Source organism: Lepisosteus oculatus, chromosome 7 (assembly GCF_040954835.1).
Source record: "Lepisosteus oculatus isolate fLepOcu1 chromosome 7, fLepOcu1.hap2, whole genome shotgun sequence".
Taxonomy (NCBI): domain Eukaryota; kingdom Metazoa; phylum Chordata; class Actinopteri; order Semionotiformes; family Lepisosteidae; genus Lepisosteus; species Lepisosteus oculatus.
Window position 1 is genome coordinate 51058552 of NC_090702.1, and position 21120 is coordinate 51079671.

At 39.8% G+C, this 21120-nt stretch overlaps 1 protein-coding gene across 3 annotated transcripts in view; it reads left to right on the forward strand.

The window, feature by feature from the left end:
* The window catches only part of cfap54 (cilia and flagella associated protein 54), a 50812-nt gene that overhangs the window by 578 nt on the left and 29114 nt on the right, over positions 1–21120 (forward strand). For all 3 annotated transcript variants that reach the window (XM_069192715.1, XM_069192716.1, XM_069192717.1), the window contains exons 2-30: positions 1742–1847; positions 2631–2774; positions 3521–3692; positions 3986–4044; positions 4393–4536; positions 6271–6384; positions 6914–7015; positions 8193–8385; positions 8616–8720; positions 9020–9132; positions 9461–9593; positions 9848–9939; positions 10465–10602; positions 11060–11210; positions 11610–11674; positions 11929–12057; positions 12403–12562; positions 13096–13185; positions 14331–14452; positions 14703–14879; positions 15286–15378; positions 15836–16021; positions 16461–16600; positions 16959–17106; positions 17678–17833; positions 18302–18424; positions 18992–19129; positions 19536–19683; positions 20631–20717. In XM_069192715.1, the coding sequence (XP_069048816.1) occupies positions 1742–1847; positions 2631–2774; positions 3521–3692; positions 3986–4044; positions 4393–4536; positions 6271–6384; positions 6914–7015; positions 8193–8385; positions 8616–8720; positions 9020–9132; positions 9461–9593; positions 9848–9939; positions 10465–10602; positions 11060–11210; positions 11610–11674; positions 11929–12057; positions 12403–12562; positions 13096–13185; positions 14331–14452; positions 14703–14879; positions 15286–15378; positions 15836–16021; positions 16461–16600; positions 16959–17106; positions 17678–17833; positions 18302–18424; positions 18992–19129; positions 19536–19683; positions 20631–20717 (3728 nt within the window). The remainder of the gene's footprint in view (positions 1–1741; positions 1848–2630; positions 2775–3520; positions 3693–3985; positions 4045–4392; positions 4537–6270; positions 6385–6913; positions 7016–8192; positions 8386–8615; positions 8721–9019; positions 9133–9460; positions 9594–9847; positions 9940–10464; positions 10603–11059; positions 11211–11609; positions 11675–11928; positions 12058–12402; positions 12563–13095; positions 13186–14330; positions 14453–14702; positions 14880–15285; positions 15379–15835; positions 16022–16460; positions 16601–16958; positions 17107–17677; positions 17834–18301; positions 18425–18991; positions 19130–19535; positions 19684–20630; positions 20718–21120) is intronic.

Genomic DNA, 21120 nt, shown 5'->3' on the forward strand with positions numbered 1-21120 from the left:
TTGCTGGGTCAAGTTAAGAAAATACTAGGATAGATATTATTTTAATAACGTGTCCCGTCCTTTTCAGAACTTTGAAACGTATAGTCCTACTCCTCTCCACCGTTTGGTTATGATATACTAGTTTGACACATCTGCCCTGATTGTCCTGGAGAGTTTATCATCCAGTCGCTATATATTTAAATAGAGTAATTATATTTTTTTCTGGCCCAAAATAGTTATACTGTAAGTTATGGACTGTATTTTGATAATTGTATCCCTTGCCTAAAGGCAAATGGTTCATTTTCCTAATAAAAATTATTACGTTATGCTCTAACATTGCTTATTCTGGTTAGAATTCACAAATTGGTGTTGCATAAAATGTCTTGGGGTGCTCCAGCCCATAAAGATCAATTTGTTTTGACTTCAGATTAAATTTCAATGCCCAGTGTCTTGGGTGAATCTTTCAGCATTACTGTAATTCTGTTTTTATACAGTAAATCCATCTGTGGTTATTCACATTTACTAATTTCAGTGTAAACATCTTTCTTATTTAGCACAATTAAAAAAATGTGACATAAGTAGTATCTGTCTTCTTATTTACTGTAAATCTGGGGAAAGGGTATTAAAATATGTTCCTGTCCACAATATAAAAAGTAAATTGAAAGATTAAAAGCTGGTGTTACTGGAATGACTGTACAACACCAATGCTTTGAGAGAATGTTTTTGCTGCATTTTTTTCAGATCATATTCCCTATTTCTTCTTTTTTTGTTCCTTTGCAACAGCAGTCAGTGTTCAAAAGTAAAATCTATAGAATTTACACTGCAGTTTACATTAGAGGTTATACCATGGCATGAAGTAGTTCAGGTGGGTAGCTGCTTCAGCATGTGTAGGCTGCAAAGGATCAAGTAATAGGTTTATTCTATGCTGAAAAGAAAAGAAAGAAAACACAACATTTCGGCCGTGGAGCCTTCTTCAGGTGTACCATAGCATGTGTCAGTGTGTTCTATTGTTAATAATTTCATCAGTCTTGTCCTGAAATATCCTTTCTGTTAAAACAAAGTGATTGCAAGAATCTGGGATGAGCGTCCAGTTATTACTTTTACATTTAATGTTTTGTCCTCTCAGTGCATGTTGGACCCTGTAGCTCAGACATCAACAGCTCAAGTCTGGCTTGTATCATTATCCAGCGGTGACAGATATGTACTGTATCATTATCCAGCGGTGACAGATATGTACTGTATCATTATCCAGCGGTGACAGATACAGTATTATTGTCTGCAGCAGCACTGAACCTGACCAAGGACAGCTGGAGCTCTCAAAGTGTCCACCAGGGGGTCCTTGGTTTGCTGGGGATGCCTGTTGGCCCGGTCAGGCAGCTCTGCATTTGCCGTTTGTGAAAAATGACGGCTGGCTTTGGGGCTGCATTTTTTGGTGGAGGTTTGCGCATGTGATTCAGCACTCAGAATGCTGAGCGAGTTACAAAGCTGACATCATCTCCATCTGAAATCAGGACGCTGCAGTGCTCTGCCCTGCAGGGAAACCGGGCTTGTCCACTGTGCATGCTCTGACCAGGGTTCAAATCCCTGTAGTCGTCGCCAATGGTACTCATGCCTTCCTTGCCCAACCTTGGAAACCCATGTACTGTACACTGACAAATGGAAGGGCAGAGGTGAAGCAAATAAAATTTAAAAAAAAGCTTATTTCAGTTTTTCAACAATAACAAAAATACTGTTGCTGTCTTATCCTTGTTTGTGTTGATAGGTCCAAGAATGTGTTTGAAATATGGAACAAGTACAAGCCCAGATTGCCCGCCTGTTATTTTGAAGAGAATCTGTTGCTTGTTGCAGATTTTCTGTACCGTATCAAGGTGTGTACTGATGTTCTTTATGTCTTTCTTTCTAAAATGGGAAGTGTTGTTTGAGGAGGATTATCATTTCTAAATGTCTGTCAACATATAGAAAAACTGTAAGGATGACCAGTGTCACATGTTTATTGCTTTTGTGCAAATACTGAATTGTACTGTTGTAGATTTATTGGCTATATACAGGAATAACATTGTAGCTATTACATCCCATTTCAGAGACACAATCAATGTTTACTTTTCCCAAAGCTTCTCCTGTCACAGATACAGGTTTTGTTTTTTTTATCCAAGGACAAGAAATGAGGCACGTTTATTTTCTCTTTGCTTCTAGAATGTAATTTTCACCTTCCACTGGTATTTACATTGAGAATCATTAATTCATGAACATATCACTGGAACATTTGATCACGTTCTGTACATGCTGGCTGCAGTTTGAGTTATATTTCATTCATAATTATTAAATTATTGAGATCCTGCCTTGACATTTTTTCCAGTGTCTGTCAAGCTGTAGGTTTTGGTGGCTTAAATACAGTAGTCTAAATGCTATCTGATGAACTGTGTGCTACTGTGTGTTCTAATGTAAAATTGTACATGTTTGTTTGGGCCACCACAAATAACCTGCAGTGGACTATTGTGATTACTGTTATAATAAAAGGTCAGAGTAAGGGTATTGGTTCATCTTTATCGTTTTTAGGAAGCATAATCTAGTCATTTTTCTTACCGCTTTTAATAAATGCTGGCTTCTGGAAGATTTGGTGAAGAAGCTTGATTTGTGTATTGTCTCTTAAGCTCTACAAGATGGCTCTCTGGCAGGGCTATGGACGATACCTGCAGCAGTTCAGCTCAGTTATCGATAATGACATCACAGATATCAACCAGTTCAAGAACATCTTCTTCCCGCGAGGTTTTGAGGCTGACAACGCAAAACTAACAGTGAGTATTAACTCACTGGGCTTCGGTCATTGTAAATTCTTCAGGATAATCTGGCTCATTTATTTTTTACGTTTATTTGAAGCAGTTCTAGCTAAAGCCTCTGTGGACGCACAAGTCATGTATAAGTCTCAGTTGTTCTTCGGAACTCTTTCCTTTTCTAGAGAACTTCAATTTTTCAAGGTATATTTTTGTAATAAAAAAACATTTAAAAATAAAATAGCGGTGAAATAAAAACACAACAATAAGAGAGATCTGGAATTTCAACTGGCATTTTGCTCAAGATCACCATCACCCCCCTGTTTAAAGAAGGGCTTCCAGTTGTGAGTCCTAAATACCCCACCTCTTAATTTCTATTTGTGTTCTTGGATCCTAGTTCTATTGTTCTACTTCTGTAAAGTCCCATCTTTATCTCCTATTCAAAATTGAAGTTGTTTTTCACCTGTCTGTTCATAGACCATTGAATGTACATTATGGTATCATGGCAGCTGGCTGCAGGTTGGTTAAGACTTTGATTAGAACTTTACAGCCATAAGATGACAGACAAGTTTGTCATCTGTGTGTGAATGATTAAGAGACAGCAAAACAGTCACATTGCTTAACTGTCATTAAAACATAATACAGTTTGATGAATTAGGTGGGTGAGTGGGTGAGATAACTTGTATGACATACCAGGCGTGCAGAAAGCAGTGAGCTGTGCTTTGAGACGGTGAGGTGATGTGTGTGCTTGACACATGTTGTGTGCTCAGTTCCGTGCACTGCAGGGCCACTGTCTGTGCAGTTTCCAGCTGGAGAGCGAGAATGAGGGGAGGCTGCAAAGTCAGGCGTCAGTCCAGAAGCTCCTGGACATCCTGGCTTTCCTGAGGCTCATGATGCAAGCAGTGCTGTCGCACGAGCGCCTCTGCTGGATACTCTACAACGGTACCTCACACTCCACACAGACACAGTTGTTCACCAGGGCTCTTGAGACTGGCTGACACTGTTGACACCCAGTCATATAGCCTCACTGTTACTTATGTAGTGTCTACCTACTAAATTATCTTATGTCTGTACTCTTGTTAAAGTACGAATAAGTTTGCCCTTGTCAGTTGTATAAGTAGCTTATTTAAAGAAATAGATATATTTGATGACTTAATGAGACAATATTTAGCTGAATTAACTGTCAATCAAATGTTACTGTGCAGTAACTGAAAACAAACTATACCTTTTGCCAGGTTCTCTTCACATCTACACCATTTCCAGACATCTGATGGCAATGGGTCACTCTGCACAGGTACTGCACCCTTGATCTGTGTTTCATGGAAAGGTTATTTTACTCATAATCATATTTGCAGATTTTGCTCTCATTGTTTTGAAAACGTCAATTGTGTTAAAGGGGGTTATTAGAACAAAATATATAACTTCTTTTTTTCTAAGTATTGCATAGTAGTGTTTTTGTAAAAACATGTCCTTGTTCATTTAATGTTTACCATCTCATTATTGCCACGATGGTGGTTAGAGAATGTTAAATGCCTGTGATCAATGAAAGTCACGTCAGTATTACTGTAATTACAAAAGTGCATTACTTTGCAATGGCTGTGCCATGAAATCTTTTTCATTATACTAACCTTGATTTTCCCAGGCTCTGGAGTACCTGCTATGGGCCAGTGTGTGCATGGAGATGACAGTGCCCCTGCTTACAGTGAAGTACCTTCCCTGGAGGGCCACTCTGTACGCTGCAGTGTGCCAGTGCTACTATGACTGCCAAGCAGGGCTACAGGCTGAGGTGAGACATGTCTGGTGCAACTTAGCCGCATGTAGTGGGGTGTGTTGCAGGGCAGTAGCTCAGTTTGTGGTTTCAATTGGCCGTAGGAAATGTAAAACAATGACAGATCTAAAGAGTGTTGGTTGTGATTTCATTGCATTTTCATTGCATTACCCTGTTTATAATATTCTATACATAAGAATAATAAGTGCTTCTTTCCCAGTTCTATACTAGCTGCTAGTTGTACTAATTTGTTATTTTGACTTCATTGATCAGACATTGTTTGAAACATGCATGTTGTACCTCACTCCAGATTGCCTTAACATCTTACTTTTTGCAAAGTTATCAGAACAAGCTCTTCTTTTCTGCCTTATGCAACTTAACCACTGAGAGAGAATGAGACAGAGAGCCGCTTTCTTTAACTCTTCATTATTGAAGAGATGTAGTGTGGTTTAAGCTGAGGTTAACTGAAGATCCTGCACTGTCAAAGACTAAGTTGTCACCCTGAGCCTATGGTTGTCCTGCCCATGGTGCCGAAGTTCTCTGTGGTTTGGTTAAAAAGATGTCTTTCTGATAATAACGTACCTAATCATTTCTTTCTGGAAATGTCTTCTAAAGAAGACAGGGTTGACATTTCTGTGAAAGATCATTTACAGTTCTCTCTCATTTTATCTCAATCAATCTCCAAAGAACTTACTTAACTCATAATAGGAATCCGACTATCCATTGTCACCTTCTTTCCTGCAGCCAGATTAACTTTAGCATACTTATTGTTCCATATTTTAGCTCTTAGTTTGATTTACAAGGAAGATTTGATTGTAATATGCTAAAAAACCTTCTTTCCCTTCATCTCTTCATTCATGTTTAGTTCTTTTTAAAGATAATCTGAGCAGCATTGTCAACACACATGCACCCATTATGTCAATGCTAGGTATGATAGGTTAACACTTAACAGAAATGCATATCCATTTCAGTTTGATGTAGTCAAGATTAAGAGTCCCTTCAATTTTCCAGTGCACTCAGTTACTGAAACAGAAGAATCAACCAAAGAGTGATTATGTTGACTACCATCCACACTTAATTTATGCAATTCAATAAAATAATTAAAATTTTCCCTTAGTAATGTTCTGATAAAGTAAGCCAGAGATTCATCAAGTAATCAAGTTGTAGTTAAGGCGTCTTGTTGGATAGTGTTTTAACTTTCAAAAATAAATTACAAGTTAGAGTCAAAGTCTAGGTTGCCTTTACATCATCAAAAAGTTGTTTTCTAGTTCTCTTTGTTCTTCCACACTAATGTAGTTCATATGTCCTTGCACTCAGCCTTGGACTGTGGTAAGTCCAGGTAATAGACAAATGTTCCAGTGGTTTTAATTAATTTAAAGATCCTTAAATGGGGGAAAAAAAATCTTTCCAACTAGAGTTTTATTTTTGCAGTTCTCTGTACCATCCTTCAATTCATGATGTTGGATCTTTTTCAAACTTCACCTCCCAAGACAGTGGCTGTCACTTTCATTTGCCTTTTCCAAAGGTGAAACAACATATACGGCAAGCCACACATAACCATGTTTCAATATAAGACTTCTCTCCGCTCTATAAATACACATTTTCTGCCTGGCACTTGAAATTATTAACCCTCTCACAACCTGTTGTGTTATTTTTTCCCTTTTCTTTCTTTCACTGGTTTATGCTCATCGTTGTAAATGCGAATCTGTTCTCTAGTGACTTATCTACAGAGTATCATTCTTTTTCTTGTAGGTGTTTGCACGGCGAGCCTTGGGCAAGGTCAGCGAGTTGAGCCAGCTGCAGGAGATGAGTGTGTCGCCACAGAGCCCTGAGACGCAGAGATCTTTCCGGGAAGCCACTGTCAAGGTCTGGAGCTGTAGAGACTGAATTCTTTTGAACTTTTCAAAAAACTATTATGGGATACAGGGAGACACTATTAATTTAAACAATTACTATTTTTGGTTCTGTTTCATTCTAAATTGGGAATGATAATGAGATATAGAATTTGTTAAAGGTTTTAGTCAGAAATGCCTCTACTTGTTACTTTAGACTTAAACAGATGCACAGAAGCATCGTGGCAGAACTGGAAACATCACAGCTTACTTATAATCTGTATGTTAAGGAGAGTTGGTTATTGTGGCGCTTGGAGAAAGTGGACTAAATGGTCTTCTGTGTTAAAAGTCATGCATAAAATTGCAGGAACTTTCTGTATAATGCTGCTGTCCTTACAGTGCACAAATTAAGCAAAAATTATAGCTGCTTGCAAAAGTTTATTTTTTTAATTCGTGCACTCATACCACATGGAGAATAAGAACCATCATTGAAACTGATTCTTGTTATTGGAGGACATGTGCTGCTCTTCTTTAAGGGTGGCTCTTCATCTTCGATGCTGTAGGTGGCAGTGATGTTGTTTAAAAGAGCAGTCTATGAACCCCGAAGGAAACCCAAGGGGCTCTTCCGCCCCAAGCTGAAGAGTAACCTGAAGGAGATACAGAATGTGAGTATACTTCACCCCCCAGCACAACTCCAAATGCTAAATATTGAAATATTACTTTGCAGATTTAATATACATTACATTTGTAGAGGGTTTTAATGTAAATTTGATCATCATTTGCTATGCAATAAATAGATAGATAGATAGATACTTTATTGATCCCGTGAGGGAAATTGCAGTGCAACAGCAGCTTAACACACACAACACAGCCACAGTGTAACGAATTATATACTAATAGTACAATACATACAATACAATACAAGAGTTACTCACAGTCCGGACACACAAGAGGAAACTAGAACAGAACAGTACACAGAAAATCGTATCACACGTATGAATATAAATATAGATGTAACCATAGATATACATATAAATATAAATGTATTGCACAGGTCCCTGGCATATATTGCACAAAAGTGGTTGTAAACGGGAAAAAGAAAAAGAAAAAGAAAGAGAACAGATGTAGCAGTATATGTGTATATGCGTTTAGTCCAGAAACAGATCAGTAATTAGTAAGAATTCCTCTCATTTGTTCTCTTAATTCAGAATAACAGCAGTGGAGAATTTTTTTTTAATTGAGCATAATATAATAAAACGTAATTTCTCAGAAAACTTATTGAGCATTGAACAGAAAAATAAATTGAGCAGAAAGTGTCAAATAAAACGTCTCACTGATCTCCTTGATTCTTTATCTCATCTATTTCTTTCTTTTTCTCTTCGATGTTGTCTGTTTTATGATTTTTGCCTCAATCCTCTGAACTACAATATGCATATTAAACCACTTTTAAATGAGAGGAGGTTAGTCGTTTCATCTAGCCCATTTGTAATCAGTCTTATGTTCTTAAGTTGCAAGCTCAGTGTTTCCAATGTCATATTTATAGTTTGTTTTTGCTGCCTGCATACCGCACCTTGCAGCTTCACTAAATTAACTGTTGTGTGCTGGGTGTTTGGCTAGTCTTGGATTTAGTTTAATTTCTTTGAATGTATTTTGCAGCTTTCACAGTTTTCAGTGATTATCCTAGTTTTGTGTGATCTCTTAACTTGAAGAATTAGGAAAAGCAGTGGCCCTAGTACAGATCCCTGTGGTACTCCATTAAATCTCTGAATTTGCATTGCTTTTCTTTTAACTCTGTAAAATTCTTTATACAGTGTTTTTTTGTGTTTTGTTCTCTCTCACAAGTTGCCATGGCCTCGAACACCCTCAGAGCGGTTGTTGGTGGAGCTGTTCGAAGGCAGTGCAGCACAGTTCCTGGCACTGTTGGAGGCACTAGGGGACAGTACGCGCCGGCCGCTGCAGACGGGCCTTCCAGAAGAGCCTGAACTGCAGGAGGTGGCTCTTGAGCTGCTGTTTGCTGGAATTAGCATCTTGGCTGGTACAGTGCACCACACACATACAGTACAGCACGCATCATATACCAGTTAATCTACTCATGATTCGTCATTTATATAGTAGGTAGATTGCACTCACAGATGTTTACCCATACCCATAACACACTTGCACACTTAAACAGAAAGGCAACCACTCCAGGGACTATGCACTACTGCATCTCTGAACACTAAAAGTCCCTGTGGTGTTTAAACTTGTCTCTCCGTGGCTGTGCAGGAGGAGGAGGAGGATCAGCTGACAGGGGGGAACAGGACATGAGCCCGCCACCGCCAATCAGCGGGATCAGACATTCCTGCTCTCTCCTGCAGCTAACTGCATCTGGTACGTCTCTCTCGTCCTCTGTCCATCTCGTTGACTCTTCTCTTTTACAAATCGGCTTGAAGCTGGAGTTCACAAGTGGTGTTTAACTACCAATTTGCTGCCAATAGGTTTAATGTCCTCTTTAGTTGTGCATTATTCAAACCATTCATGAAGCTTTTCTTCTAGGGTTAATAGTACAATTAGAGTTTCAAACAAACTGAGTCTTTTATGAATGAAGATATCTCTTAAGTTATATAAAAGATGAATACATTTTTAAATTCAGTGCTGGTAATGTTTTTTCTGTGTATTGTTGGGTGCAGGTGAAAATGGGGTGTCTGTTGAAGGGGCTGTCAAGTTTGTAAAGCTGCTGTTCCGCTATGAGCAGTGGGAGATGTTCATCTCCCTTGCCAGCTTAATGATTCCACTGCTGCAGGTGAGCAGATTTATAACCTACAGCCACACCACTGCCAAATCGTTGGAGGTCTTGAACACTGGAACTTTTTTTACTTTTTGCCTTTTTACCACTAAATTATAGTGGACTTTACTTCTGCTGTTCATACCAATAAGCACAGATGACATGAGTAGTTCAAAAGCTGCTTAGGAAAAACATAATTTAAATATATCTGCTGGTGCCTCATTCATATTTTGTCACCATTATTTAAAGACATCCTACAAAGACACAGTATTGTAACACCTGCCTGGGGTCCTGCCTCATGTTTCCCCTGTCATTTACTCCTGCCACTGTCTCTTCGCTTTGTCAGAGTCTTGATGCCCCCATGTGGTTCAAAGAAGAACTGGATTTGAAGTTGCTGGTTGCCATGGAGCCTCTAATAACAGGACAAAAGTACAAATATACCACGAAAGAGAGCAATGTGGTGGGAGAAGGAGGGCAGGGTGAGCAAGAATTAACTATTGCATCTGTCCTTACTTAAGCTCCCTTCACATTGCAGACCTTTTCGACTATATGAACAGTTACAACTGAAGAGAGGCAAGGAGGTTTGAATAACATCTTGGTTTGAGTCAGAGTAATTGACTATGATCATGAAACCCTTCTCAAATTGTGACTGGATGTGTTTCTCAGGTAGTATCAACACCTTCTCAGTATCCCAGTTTGTAACAAAGTGTTTTGTTTTCTGTTGCATGAGCAGAGAGAGACAAGTCTTCAGGACCAGTGGTGATGTCTGATGACCTCCTAGCCCTGGCAGAGACTCTATATACCTGTGTCTGTGTCCAGGCAAAGGTCAGTGCTGTGAGACAAATGGGTTATATTTTTCACTGTTCCATAGTCAAGGCAAAGTCAATTTGGTAGGCTCTCAGTAAATTGCTTCAGCTGCAGGGTGTACTTTTTGGTATAGGATGCAGCCTCGGCTGGTTTCCTTACCTTTTATGAAAATTGCATAGAATTCCAATGGAACAAGTAATAGGTTTATTCCATGCTGAACAGAGAAGAATGAAAACACAACATTTCAGCTGTGGAGCCTTCTTCACCTGAACCGTTTTGTTTTCTTTCTTCTCTTTTCAGTATGGAATAAACCTATTACTTGTTCCTTTGCAGCCTACGCATGCTGACGCAGCTACCCACCTGAAATAGAATTCTAATGCCCACCCAAAGAACCTGTCACTTTTATATGTTCACGATATGTATTGTTATTGTTATGTCGATTTGATTGGTATATTTGGCACATCACAGATAATGCCAGTAAACAGGCATGTTGGGTTTATTTTGTTTTGTGTGGTCCTTGTTGCCTACTGTATTTTTTGACAGGGCATGGCACCAGACCTGGACCTGACGCTGGATATTGTGCTGTTTCTGTGGATGAAGTGCAAAACTGTGTTCCAGAGAGTCCAGACAGGACACTCTGACCCCATCCGCAGTCTGTACAAGCTCGACAACTGCGACAAGGTGTGGAGTTTACACCTACACCTTACACTGTAACTGGAGATTTTGTTTAAAAGATGCACATAATTGTTTTACTGGTTTGTGTGGCTTTAGAGCCCTCAATACGTGTTACAAGGTTATTGGATAGATGCGTTTACATTTTGAAACTAATGTCTTGACAGTTTAAATATAAGGCAGAATAGGTGTGTATGATATAATCATTTTAAATCAAAACTCTTCTACTAACCCCCAGCCCCTTAAGGATAATTCTTTTTCAAAGAACACTTTCTAATGTATGTTTTATTATTCCAGTTTTACAGTTTCTCTTGGTGTATGTACTGAGCAAAGTTTGATTTATGTCTAGATCCCAGCACTAGAGTAAGACTTTTTTACTTCTCCAGGCATTTGACTTATTAGTGGAAGGGACTTGATTGAGATCTGAGATCATTCCATAACCTTACCCCAATCTCTGGTTGTGCAGTGGGTGCGGCTCCTGTGGTTGGTCAGCGAGGCAGCTCACAGCTGTGGTTTGGCACAGACCGACCCTGCAGTCATGGCAGAGCTGTCCCTGAGACTGGCCGTGGCGTTGGAGAGCAGTGCAGACTCCACGCTCAAGTCAGGGAGGAAAGCAGGTACAGTGAGATTGATGCCACACTGTGCTTTTTACATCTTACACAGATGGACTGCATTGCAGTAAAAACCAGCCTGATCCTGTGGTAGAATTGTTCTGGAGGTGGTCCTAGATAATCTGATGCTCCTGTTCAAGACCAAGTTCTTTTCTTGTGTTATATAATTTATATAAAGGTTCTCTTCCTAATCTATTTCCCCCTTTGCATCCATTACTTAACTTATTAGAAGAGGTATATGTACCACATCTCTCTTTAACCTAATGAGATTTTTACCACTGGCATGACGTTGTGGGCAGATTGGACTGAATCATATGGAATGCTGTCACATGAGCGCACTGCACTGTAAAGTGTAGGTCAGCATGTATTCCATTGACAGCGGGTGTGTCCTTTCTGTTCCTTTAGGAAGAGCCCAGGACAGTAGCGCTGGTCCTCCGCCTGACCCCACCGATGTACTTAGCATTCTGAAGGTAGATTGCTCACAGTTTTGGCTTTCAGTCTTTCTAAAAGTAGAAGTGTTAATTTAAGATAAATGCGTTGTAAATTATCATTGGAACAAATAAAAGGTTTATTCCATGCTGAAAAGAGAAGAAAGGAAACACAACTTTTCGGCTGTGAGGACTTTCTGCATTTATCATTGCTGAGATTGTGACGTTTTCTTGTTTTCACAACCTGCACTGCTGACCAGTCCAGAGTATTGATGATCCCTTTGTGTCTGTCACAGAGGACCCCAGTGGAGCAGCTCCAAGTGGCCTACGATCTTCTGGAGAGGGCTGTGGAGAGTGTCGCCTGGGGCAGAGCAGTGTCCCCTCCTGCTGGGGCCGTGGGCGTTGCCAACACTACGCAGCTGCAGGTCAGGACAGATCTGGTGCTGTTGGACGTCAGCACACCTGCGGGCACATGTGCACGCTGCACATTTTCACTTGTGCACCTTTTGGCATCGCTACTTTACAGCCAAAAGGAAAGGAAATAGTCCTGGTTATCTTAAATAAGCAAATTTACTTACGTTATAAAAGCAAACATTTTACTTATGCTAAAAACATTTACAGTACTATTACTTGAACTTAAACGTTTGCTATAGTATTAAAATCTTAAATTATTGGGAAAATTCATCCATTTATTTTAGTTTTCCAAATGCCATAATGACCTGTGGACATTCTATATCATTTGGCCTTTTCTCCTCCATGTTGACTGTCAGTGTATGAGGTCCACAGTCAAGGAAGTGTCAGATGGCCACAGCAGCTCATTTAGGACAGTCTGCAGCCCAGACATACTACAGCTTTTCACCATGGACCTGCACCTGGAACTTCTCAGTGTACAGCACCGTATTGCCATTAAGCTCATCATCATCTCATCTGGTCAGTATGGCCTTCACTGTATAATAACATTAATAATCAAGTGAGTATGTTCTAGGGTCAGCCAGTCATCGACATTCCAGTGCCTTGCTCATTGTGCACTCTTCTTTCTGTCTCAGTTTAATAACTGAGGCCAGTATTCATATTTGATGAACACAGAGAGGGTAAGTCTCTTCTCTTATTTTGTGTGAGCTGAATTCTTCTGTCTCATCAGCACTGTTTTTGACTATGCTTTTTCTTCACTGCATCATGGCAGAATTACTCACACAGTTCCCCGTCAGCCTTTTATCAGTTTCTTTAGTTCTCCCTGAGTACAAATTTTTTCTTCCTGATTTGCAGTTCATTTCTGCACTATAATAACAAAACAGCATATCAGCTATTTTTACCACAAAACCAAAACAATTTTCAACTGTTCTGACCTTATCATAGAACACAACAGAGTATTTCTAAAAAATCACATTCCCGATACTACAAGAATGAATAAAACAGATGTTTGCACAAAGGTTAGTCTCACAAGGTCTTCCTTTCACCTCCAGATCTCCAGCATGTGGATAATAAGAGCATCAAGTCAGTGCGGTTATCTGTAAATGTGGAGCACCCACATCAGACTAACAGTACTGTAACAGGTAAGACACAAACTGGTGTTTTACTATTAGCAGAGATTATGTACAGTATATCCGTCAATAATGGGCAATATAAAAATGTTATTATATTTCAACTATTTTACAGCTAATATGCAATGTATTTCATAATATCCCTTCATGTTGATCAAGGTTAATTAAGACAAGACAATGTAGATTAATGTGACATCCTTAAATGCAGTCCCCTTCCAGTCGTCCGCCAAGTTTGGGTCAGGCTTTGATACTGACAATAAGCTGAATTGGTATCATAAAGAAAGCAGTGTAAAGAGGACAATTATTCATTGCAGCAAAACCAATCCCAGAGAAAAATTGACATTATGGGAGAAAACGACATTACAAAAGACAGATGTATTTGATTAATTTGTTTAATCATTATACAGTTTTTGTTTCTTAGCAAACATCACATAGAAGATACAATTCTAAGCACATTATTTCAAAATCTTAATTGTACAAAGCATTTCAGGAGGCTAGTAATATTGATAAGCTATAATAATACAAACTATAATAATATAGCTAAGGTCTAAACACAAACAGGATTGCAAAATTCAGTCTTGTAGCAATTGTTTGTTGGGATTTGGATGAAGTGCACGAAGGTCATACATGAGTATTATTTTTTTAGCAGTCAGAGATTTGTATAGCTTATACACCTTGAGTGTGGAAATTTTCTCAAATCCTCCTTATTTAATGATCTAAACAAGAATAAGATTACATCTTTACTGCATAGTTCTCATGCTTCCATAATCTGATTCATAGCCTGCACATTAGTCTCATGGTTTTAAATGTAGTTTTTCATGGACAGGGATTTGAATATCACGATTTAACTTACACTGAAAACACAAGATGGCAGTGATTTTCTTCTAAAAAAACACCAACAAATTAAGCCTTATTCACAACGTCTTAACTAAATTCCAGGTTTGCCAATTTCTTATAATCTGTGGCAGATCCTCGTTATAGTTTATCATGGTAAATGCCTCCCACTTACTGTACTTGTGAAGAAGTTATAGTATTGTTTAATATTTTAACATATTATTGTTATGTATTATAAATACACATACATGTATTATTCTCTGTTTACAATGATTATCATACATCATGGTGACTCTGCTGATGGTGTCTGTCAAATCCTGCAGAACCTACACTGCTTGAGAAAATAAAGAAGAACAAGGTGTGCAGGGCTCTCTTCTTGATGCAGAAGGCCTTGTGCTCCTCAGGAAAAGAGCAGACCAGCTCTGCAAACAAGAAGCTCCTGGAGGTCAGAAAAAATCAGCCTTGTCTTCTGTCTCAGCTTAGTTCATTTTACACATGCGCTGTTACCTGGGACCCTTTGAAATGTGCAAAACGGGAGGTTTCCACTGATAGAAGAAAGAGGAAACAATATACAGTATATCTGTCCATGAAGTGGAAGAGAAAGATCAACTTGGAAACTGTGCTCCAAAGAGGAATTTAGTCCAGTCCCTTTGAGAGTCTTTCAGCTCTGTGTTCCCATTTTGTGTGTATTTCAGGAAGCTGTGTCTCTGTTGGAGAAGGTAGACATAGAGGAGAAGAGGCTGCTCATTGAGAACAGTGTACAGAAGGGGAGGAAGGAATGGAGGAATGGGGTCCCGCCAGCCCCCATTCTGTTATCACGAACGTATACCTCCATGACCTTCATGCCCGCGCCCTACAGCCCAGCCCAGCAGGTACCAGAGGGAGGGAAGGCTGACCCATTCCTCGTCATGCTCTGTCCCCCTGTCTTTGATGCCCAGCACCAGCTCCCTGTCCTGCTGTTTAGTTGATTGGAAGAGGAAAGGAATGCCAGTTCAAGATTAATTTAAAGACATGTATTAGAGGAAAATCAGACAAATGTATGTGTAAAAAGTTGCTTTAATTCTCCCTCCTGCAACAGCATGAACTGTGGAAGGAACCTGAATGGACAGAGGTTTTGGTGCCAATAGGGTTCTTAAGTAAAGCTGGGATTTGAATCTGCATGTCTATATTTCATGAATCCAAATCTTTAACTTAAGTGGACTTGCAATTGCACATTTGTAGTTTTAACTATTAGCCGTGCTGTTTATGTGATCAAGTGTGCTGTTCCCCTCCTCCAAGGTGTGTTGGTACCTCATCTTCGGCCGAACTTCAACAGGGAGCAATCTGAAGGCACGACTGAGTGACTGCCATCTACCAGGCACAGGAGAGCAGGTCAGGACCAGCGTGGTGCTGCTTTCGTTTCTCATTCTCTCTGTCCCTTCATTTCATCCCTTCTTTGTACATGGCGCCTTTGCTCTGACAATCAGACTGGAGGTGATGCAAAAACATTTATGATCAAAACTACATTTTGGTAACTTGATCACACTGTTATGTAAATTATTATAAGAAATAAAACTGCATAAAAACACCATAAATAGGATTGTATATTTGTGCAGTAATGTATTTTATATGGGAAAACCCAAGTTGAAATCTAACTGAACAGATTATTTTTGATTTTAATAACATAAAAGTGGGCTTTCAGGTTTCAGAGACACTTAAAAAGTATATTTCTAAAAGTCAATTAAGGTGATTAAATTACAGTGTATTTCATTTTAGATAGAATGAAGACAGATGGTTTAATTTTCCCCCTGAAAATAGCTCATTCCACTGATTTGCCCTTGTCTGTCAGGTCCCTGCTGGAGGGGAGTGTGTGCTGAGAGTACAAGGGCTGGAGCCCAATGAAAAGTACATCTTCGCTGTGGCTGCATATGATGCCAGTGGAAAAATGATTGGAGATGCCATTGGAGAGAGCACTAGGCCTGTGTTAGCATCCCCTCCCCTCCCCCTGCTTACAGCTTGGGCACACCTGGCACAGGTACAGAAACATGACTTAAACAATTTAATTATCCCTCTGCACACTGATTCCTGAGTCACTAAGTCAGAAGGTCATCGAGTGGTCAGCACTGAGAATGTGGTCTTGACCAAAGCTGTATCGGGTTTTGTAAGATCTTTATTTTATATATTTTTTAATACATGTAAAACTGTGTCACGTGTAGACTGCACAATTCTGTCATCTAATCACTGAAACCATGTGTATTTGTGCCATCTTAAACAGGACTTATTTAAAGCTAAGCGTTTTATTGCTGAGAAAGTGGTGCTGGCAGTTGTGATTAGTATTAGCATGATAAGCTGTAAAAAGCTTCTTTTCCCATTCCATAAATATAAGTCAAAACTGTTGTTTCAGAGTAATTTCTTATAGGTGTATTTAGATGTTGTCATTCCTTACAGTCTGTGGTACGTTGTGTGTATTGTAGGCAGCTTATGAGACTGGGCACTACCCTCTCTCTGTGAAGGCCTCCGGAGTGCTGTGGAAGCACTTCACACAGACCACCAGCCCTGAGGCAAAGGGACTTCCAGAGCCTGGGGCCGGCGCACAGCAGCCCACCCAGACCAGGTGTGGGAATTATACTCAGCATGTCCACTTTCCTGTTTTCGCTGAGTTTTAATGAGTCAAGTGAAGGAGAGTGTTTTGTTTCAAACAAAAGCTGTGCCTGCCCATTTCTCTTCCAGTTGTGTGCTGTGTGCTTAACCATGGCCTTCCTGTCCTGTGTCAGCTGCCCCGTTTCACTTCTCGTCCATGTCTCGGTTTTACAGGGCACCGCTTTGTGTAAGGTTGTCTCCCTTCGCACACTGGTTAGTTGTGTGCTTCTGCTGAAGTTGTGTGCGGTTTTTCCCAGTGTTGGTGAGAAAGAATGAACAGTCCACACTCCCTGTTTTTAGATCTGCCTCAGTGCTGACCTCTATACCTGCAGGTTGGTCTCGGAGGCACTGACCCAGGCCTCCCCTCTCCTGCTCCAGCTCTTCCTCAGCACCATCTTCATGCAGACGGACATCCGTGTCCATGAAGGGAAGCTCTTCTGTGACTCACTGTGTGATGGGGGCCCACTAATTTGGGGACAGGTACAGGGGGTGAAGGGGCTGGCTGCAGGCAGGGATTAGGTCAGGTTTTCAAATTGATTGCACATTGCAAGGAGAACTGTTTTGAGCTATGATTTGGTGTGACCTTTCAAGGGGCATTTGGATTTCTATTGTCTTCTCAAATTAAACAACGTATTCCTATAGTAAAGTATAAAGCCTTTTCCAAGTCTTGTCCCTTGATCTCTGCAATGTGGAGTAGTAGTCAGGTCTTTCTGTTCTTACAAGTACTGCACTTGTCTGAGGCATTTATAGTATGGCATTACTGATATGCCTCTGACTGTGATATAAACTATGGTTCAAAATACTAAATGTACTGTTGCCTTCTGTATATGTACTCATTTACATTAGCGCTGATTCTGTGATGTAACTATATCAATATCTGTTCTTAATCTTAATTGCTTAATCTGTAGAAATAAGTAGTACTCGGTACTGTTCTGTTATGTATGCTCCTGGTGTACTGTTGCTGTGGTTGCTTATTTAAACCCATGAATATAAGAGAATATAGATATAATTTAACTATTGTTTTTTTTTGCCATTTCTGTGTCGCTGGCAGGTGGCTCGGCTGGCGGAGTGTGAGCGAATGCTGGTTGCGCTGGATTTGGCCTTGTGGTTGAACGACAGCAGCGTCGCCCTACAGGCTGTTGTGGAATGTTATGGATTGCTGGCCCCTATCATCTACCACAGGATCCCATCTGATAGTGTTGTTGAGGTACAGTACAGCATCTTCATAGCTCCGTTTACAGATACAGGCCTTGAACCGTCGTGTATGACGCAGCTAATTGACATACTGGAGCATGGAGGTAAAAACGCAATAAATTAATATTTTTAGTTCACACATAATCGCACAAAACTGACTGCTTGAAAAAAAAAAGAAGAAAAAAATGGTGTATATGAAAACATATGGTCCCTATGAAAACAGCTAAAGCTTTAATAAATATTTTTAGAATAAATATCTTATTTGTTTGTAACAGACTCTTCTTCCTTGATACTGTAAGAAAAAAATAATTTTCTTTAGAAGCGACCCTAACCTCCTCTTAAATGCAGTAGCCTGGGACAGATCTTCGCGTGAAGCTTTCATAACTCTGCATGATTGTATTGGCCTGTAGAGTTCCAGGCATATTGTAGCTGTACGCCTGTGTAAACCGAGATGTGGGACACTGTTTTTTTGGTGTTGCAGGTGCTTATGAAGTGCCTGGCAGTGTTACAGGAGTTGCCCGGAGTGTTTAGACAGAAACGCTCTGTGCCTGTGCAGGAGTCACTGCAGCACATGGTAGCATGTATGACCTACTATATGGCCAAGGTACCAATACCAGTCTGTGTCCTTCTCTTTAGTGAGCCTTTTCAGTCAGCCAATCGAGTAATATTTTAAAGCATATCTTCTCATATTCTCATATTACAGTAGGTTACAGGGTGACCATAACAGCTGCTAATAATTACTATATTCTCATACAGTAATACAATGAGCATCTCATTGAAAGTTTTTTAACTCTTTTGACTTACATCCATAAATTAGACATGTAATCAATGAATTTTGAGCAATTCAAAGCAGTGAAGTCTTATGCATTGCCTCATTATTGGAGTTTTTAGTTGCTAAATTTACTATATCTGGGAAATCTCTGAGCCTCTCTTTGATTGGAGTGTTATTTCTTTACAGTATGTTAAGTAAATCTTCCTGAAATGGTTCTTAAACCTGATTTCATGGAAGGGCTAAGAAAGGAGCTGCTTTCAAACTTTTGGGACTTTGGGTATTGAAGAAATAAAGGTGGTTAGATGGATCAGCACGGACAGTTTAAAAAAAAACTTTGAAAAGGAAAACTATGAAGAAAGAAAGACTGACCCCATGGCTGTGTGTGTGGATGCCCTTCAGGTGCTGCGGTCTTGTCAGGAGTACCGCTTGGCCTCAGCAGTGATTGACATGGGGAAGAAGTTATTGCTGGAGTCCACAGAGAGCAGCGGGTCCACCCTGGGGGTGCAGAATAAACCCCCCATTGCTGAGGAACAGGGGGTACAGTCTCCCTCTTGCTCCTTCCTTTCTCTCTCTCCTCTACACAACCCCCTAACGGGTGGACCTTCTTTGTTTAATTGTAGCCATTGCCTACTTTCCAGGATGGAATGCAGTCTTCCTGTCTCACACTGCCTTTTGCTCATTCTAGCAGTAGTTCATGTAGTTTTTTTCATTTAACCATCTTTATAATCGTTAGGTGCTATTTAAACACGTCTCACCCATCTTTAATGATAAATGCTAAATGGCACAGCTGTGTAAGGAAATAGAACTTGCATGTTTGCATGTCCATGACTGTATTATAGGATGTAATTGTTCTCTAAATCATTCTCTAACTCATGCTAGACTGAAGGAGTGTTGACTTAAACATGATATGCTCTGGATAAGAGTGTAACCGCAATACCCACAGGCTCAGAGGGAGAGATCACAGAAGAGGCCAGCAGCAATGCAGCCCGAAGAGGAGATGAACGAACAGCTGAAGGCCCTGGAGGCCAGCGTACTGAAGACCAGGAGACTGGGCACCATCCTGCACCAAGATACTAATAGCTGGAACAAAGGTGACAGTGCCTCCTCACACCTGTACAGAGCACTGCTCTTCCACATTAAAAAAAACGTGTACTTGTTCCAATTGTGGTCTTCAATATCATGGAAGGACCGTTAATGATAATTAAAAATACTTTATGAGTTTTTCGAACAGGTTGGCAGAGTGGTGCAGCGGATAGCATTACTGCCTCACAGTGCTGGAGTCCTGGGGTGCTTGCTTGCTATCAGTGTAAAGTTTGTACTGTATGTTCTCCCTGTGTTTGGGTGGGTTTCATCTAGGTGCTCCAGGTTCCTCCTACAGTCCACAGACATACTGGTAGGTTAATTGGCTCCTGGGAAAATTGGCCCTGGTGCGAGTGTGTGCGTGTCTGTGTTTGTGTCTGTGTGTACCCTGGCATGGACTGGCATCCTGCCCAAGGTGTATCCCACCCGCAAGGTCACCCGCAAACCTGAATTGGATTAAGTAGTTAGAAAATGAATGAATAGATGGATATGCTTTTGAAATTCAACATCTTTAAATAAGATTTCTTGAAATATACAGACTTACTCTTTTATAATCTATGTTGTTATTTTAAGTAAATATGCTCTTGTCTGATACATATGGTATTTCAGTGTAGCTTACACATGGACTGGTCAGACCTACTGTATATCCTAGAATATAGTTTTGGGACAATTTGGGATGGATAAATGATAAAAGACCCTAAAAGCCTATGTCTTGTGTTAGTTGCCTTCACAGCTGTACAAGAGCTTGCACAAAAATAATTTCTTAAAAATATTACTATTATTGATATGTATACAATTTAGACTACAGCGTAGTAGCAATGAGTAGATTTTGGAGAAATCTATATTTTTATTCTTAAATACTTCTCGTGGTGTAATTTGTGTTCATTTTTCTATAAAAGAATGTTGTACTTTCTGTGACTTTTAACCCTGTCCTACAATAACCTTTATTGATCTCCAGGAGTTCTAGAGCTGACAGGCCAGGAAGAGCCCTCAGTCCTGTACTCTGTCATTGCCACCTATCAGCTGAAGTCTGCCTACAAAGAAGGTACAAGGGGATCCTGTACTATTACTTTGCAATGTATAAAATAGAAGCATTATATGTCTCTGTTTCAGTTTCATGGAGATTCAAAAAATAACGTAAACTGTTAACCTATGTTAGTGCTCTATGTTGTAATAATAGCAAAAAGTCAGTGGATGTACGTTTTTCTCCCTAAAAATAAGTGCATCTAAAATGTATAGACAGTATTGTGAATTAATATTTTTTCAGTTTAATTAAACATTTTTTTAAAGAGAACTACTCTTAAATTTGGCCTTTAAAGTTATGCAGATGAATCACTTAATTTAAGCAATTTTAACTGAAAAGGTGAATGATCACATAATATTAATTAAAGCCCAATATAATCATTCTAGCCACCTCTATAATATAATGTAGTTTAGGTTATTAACCA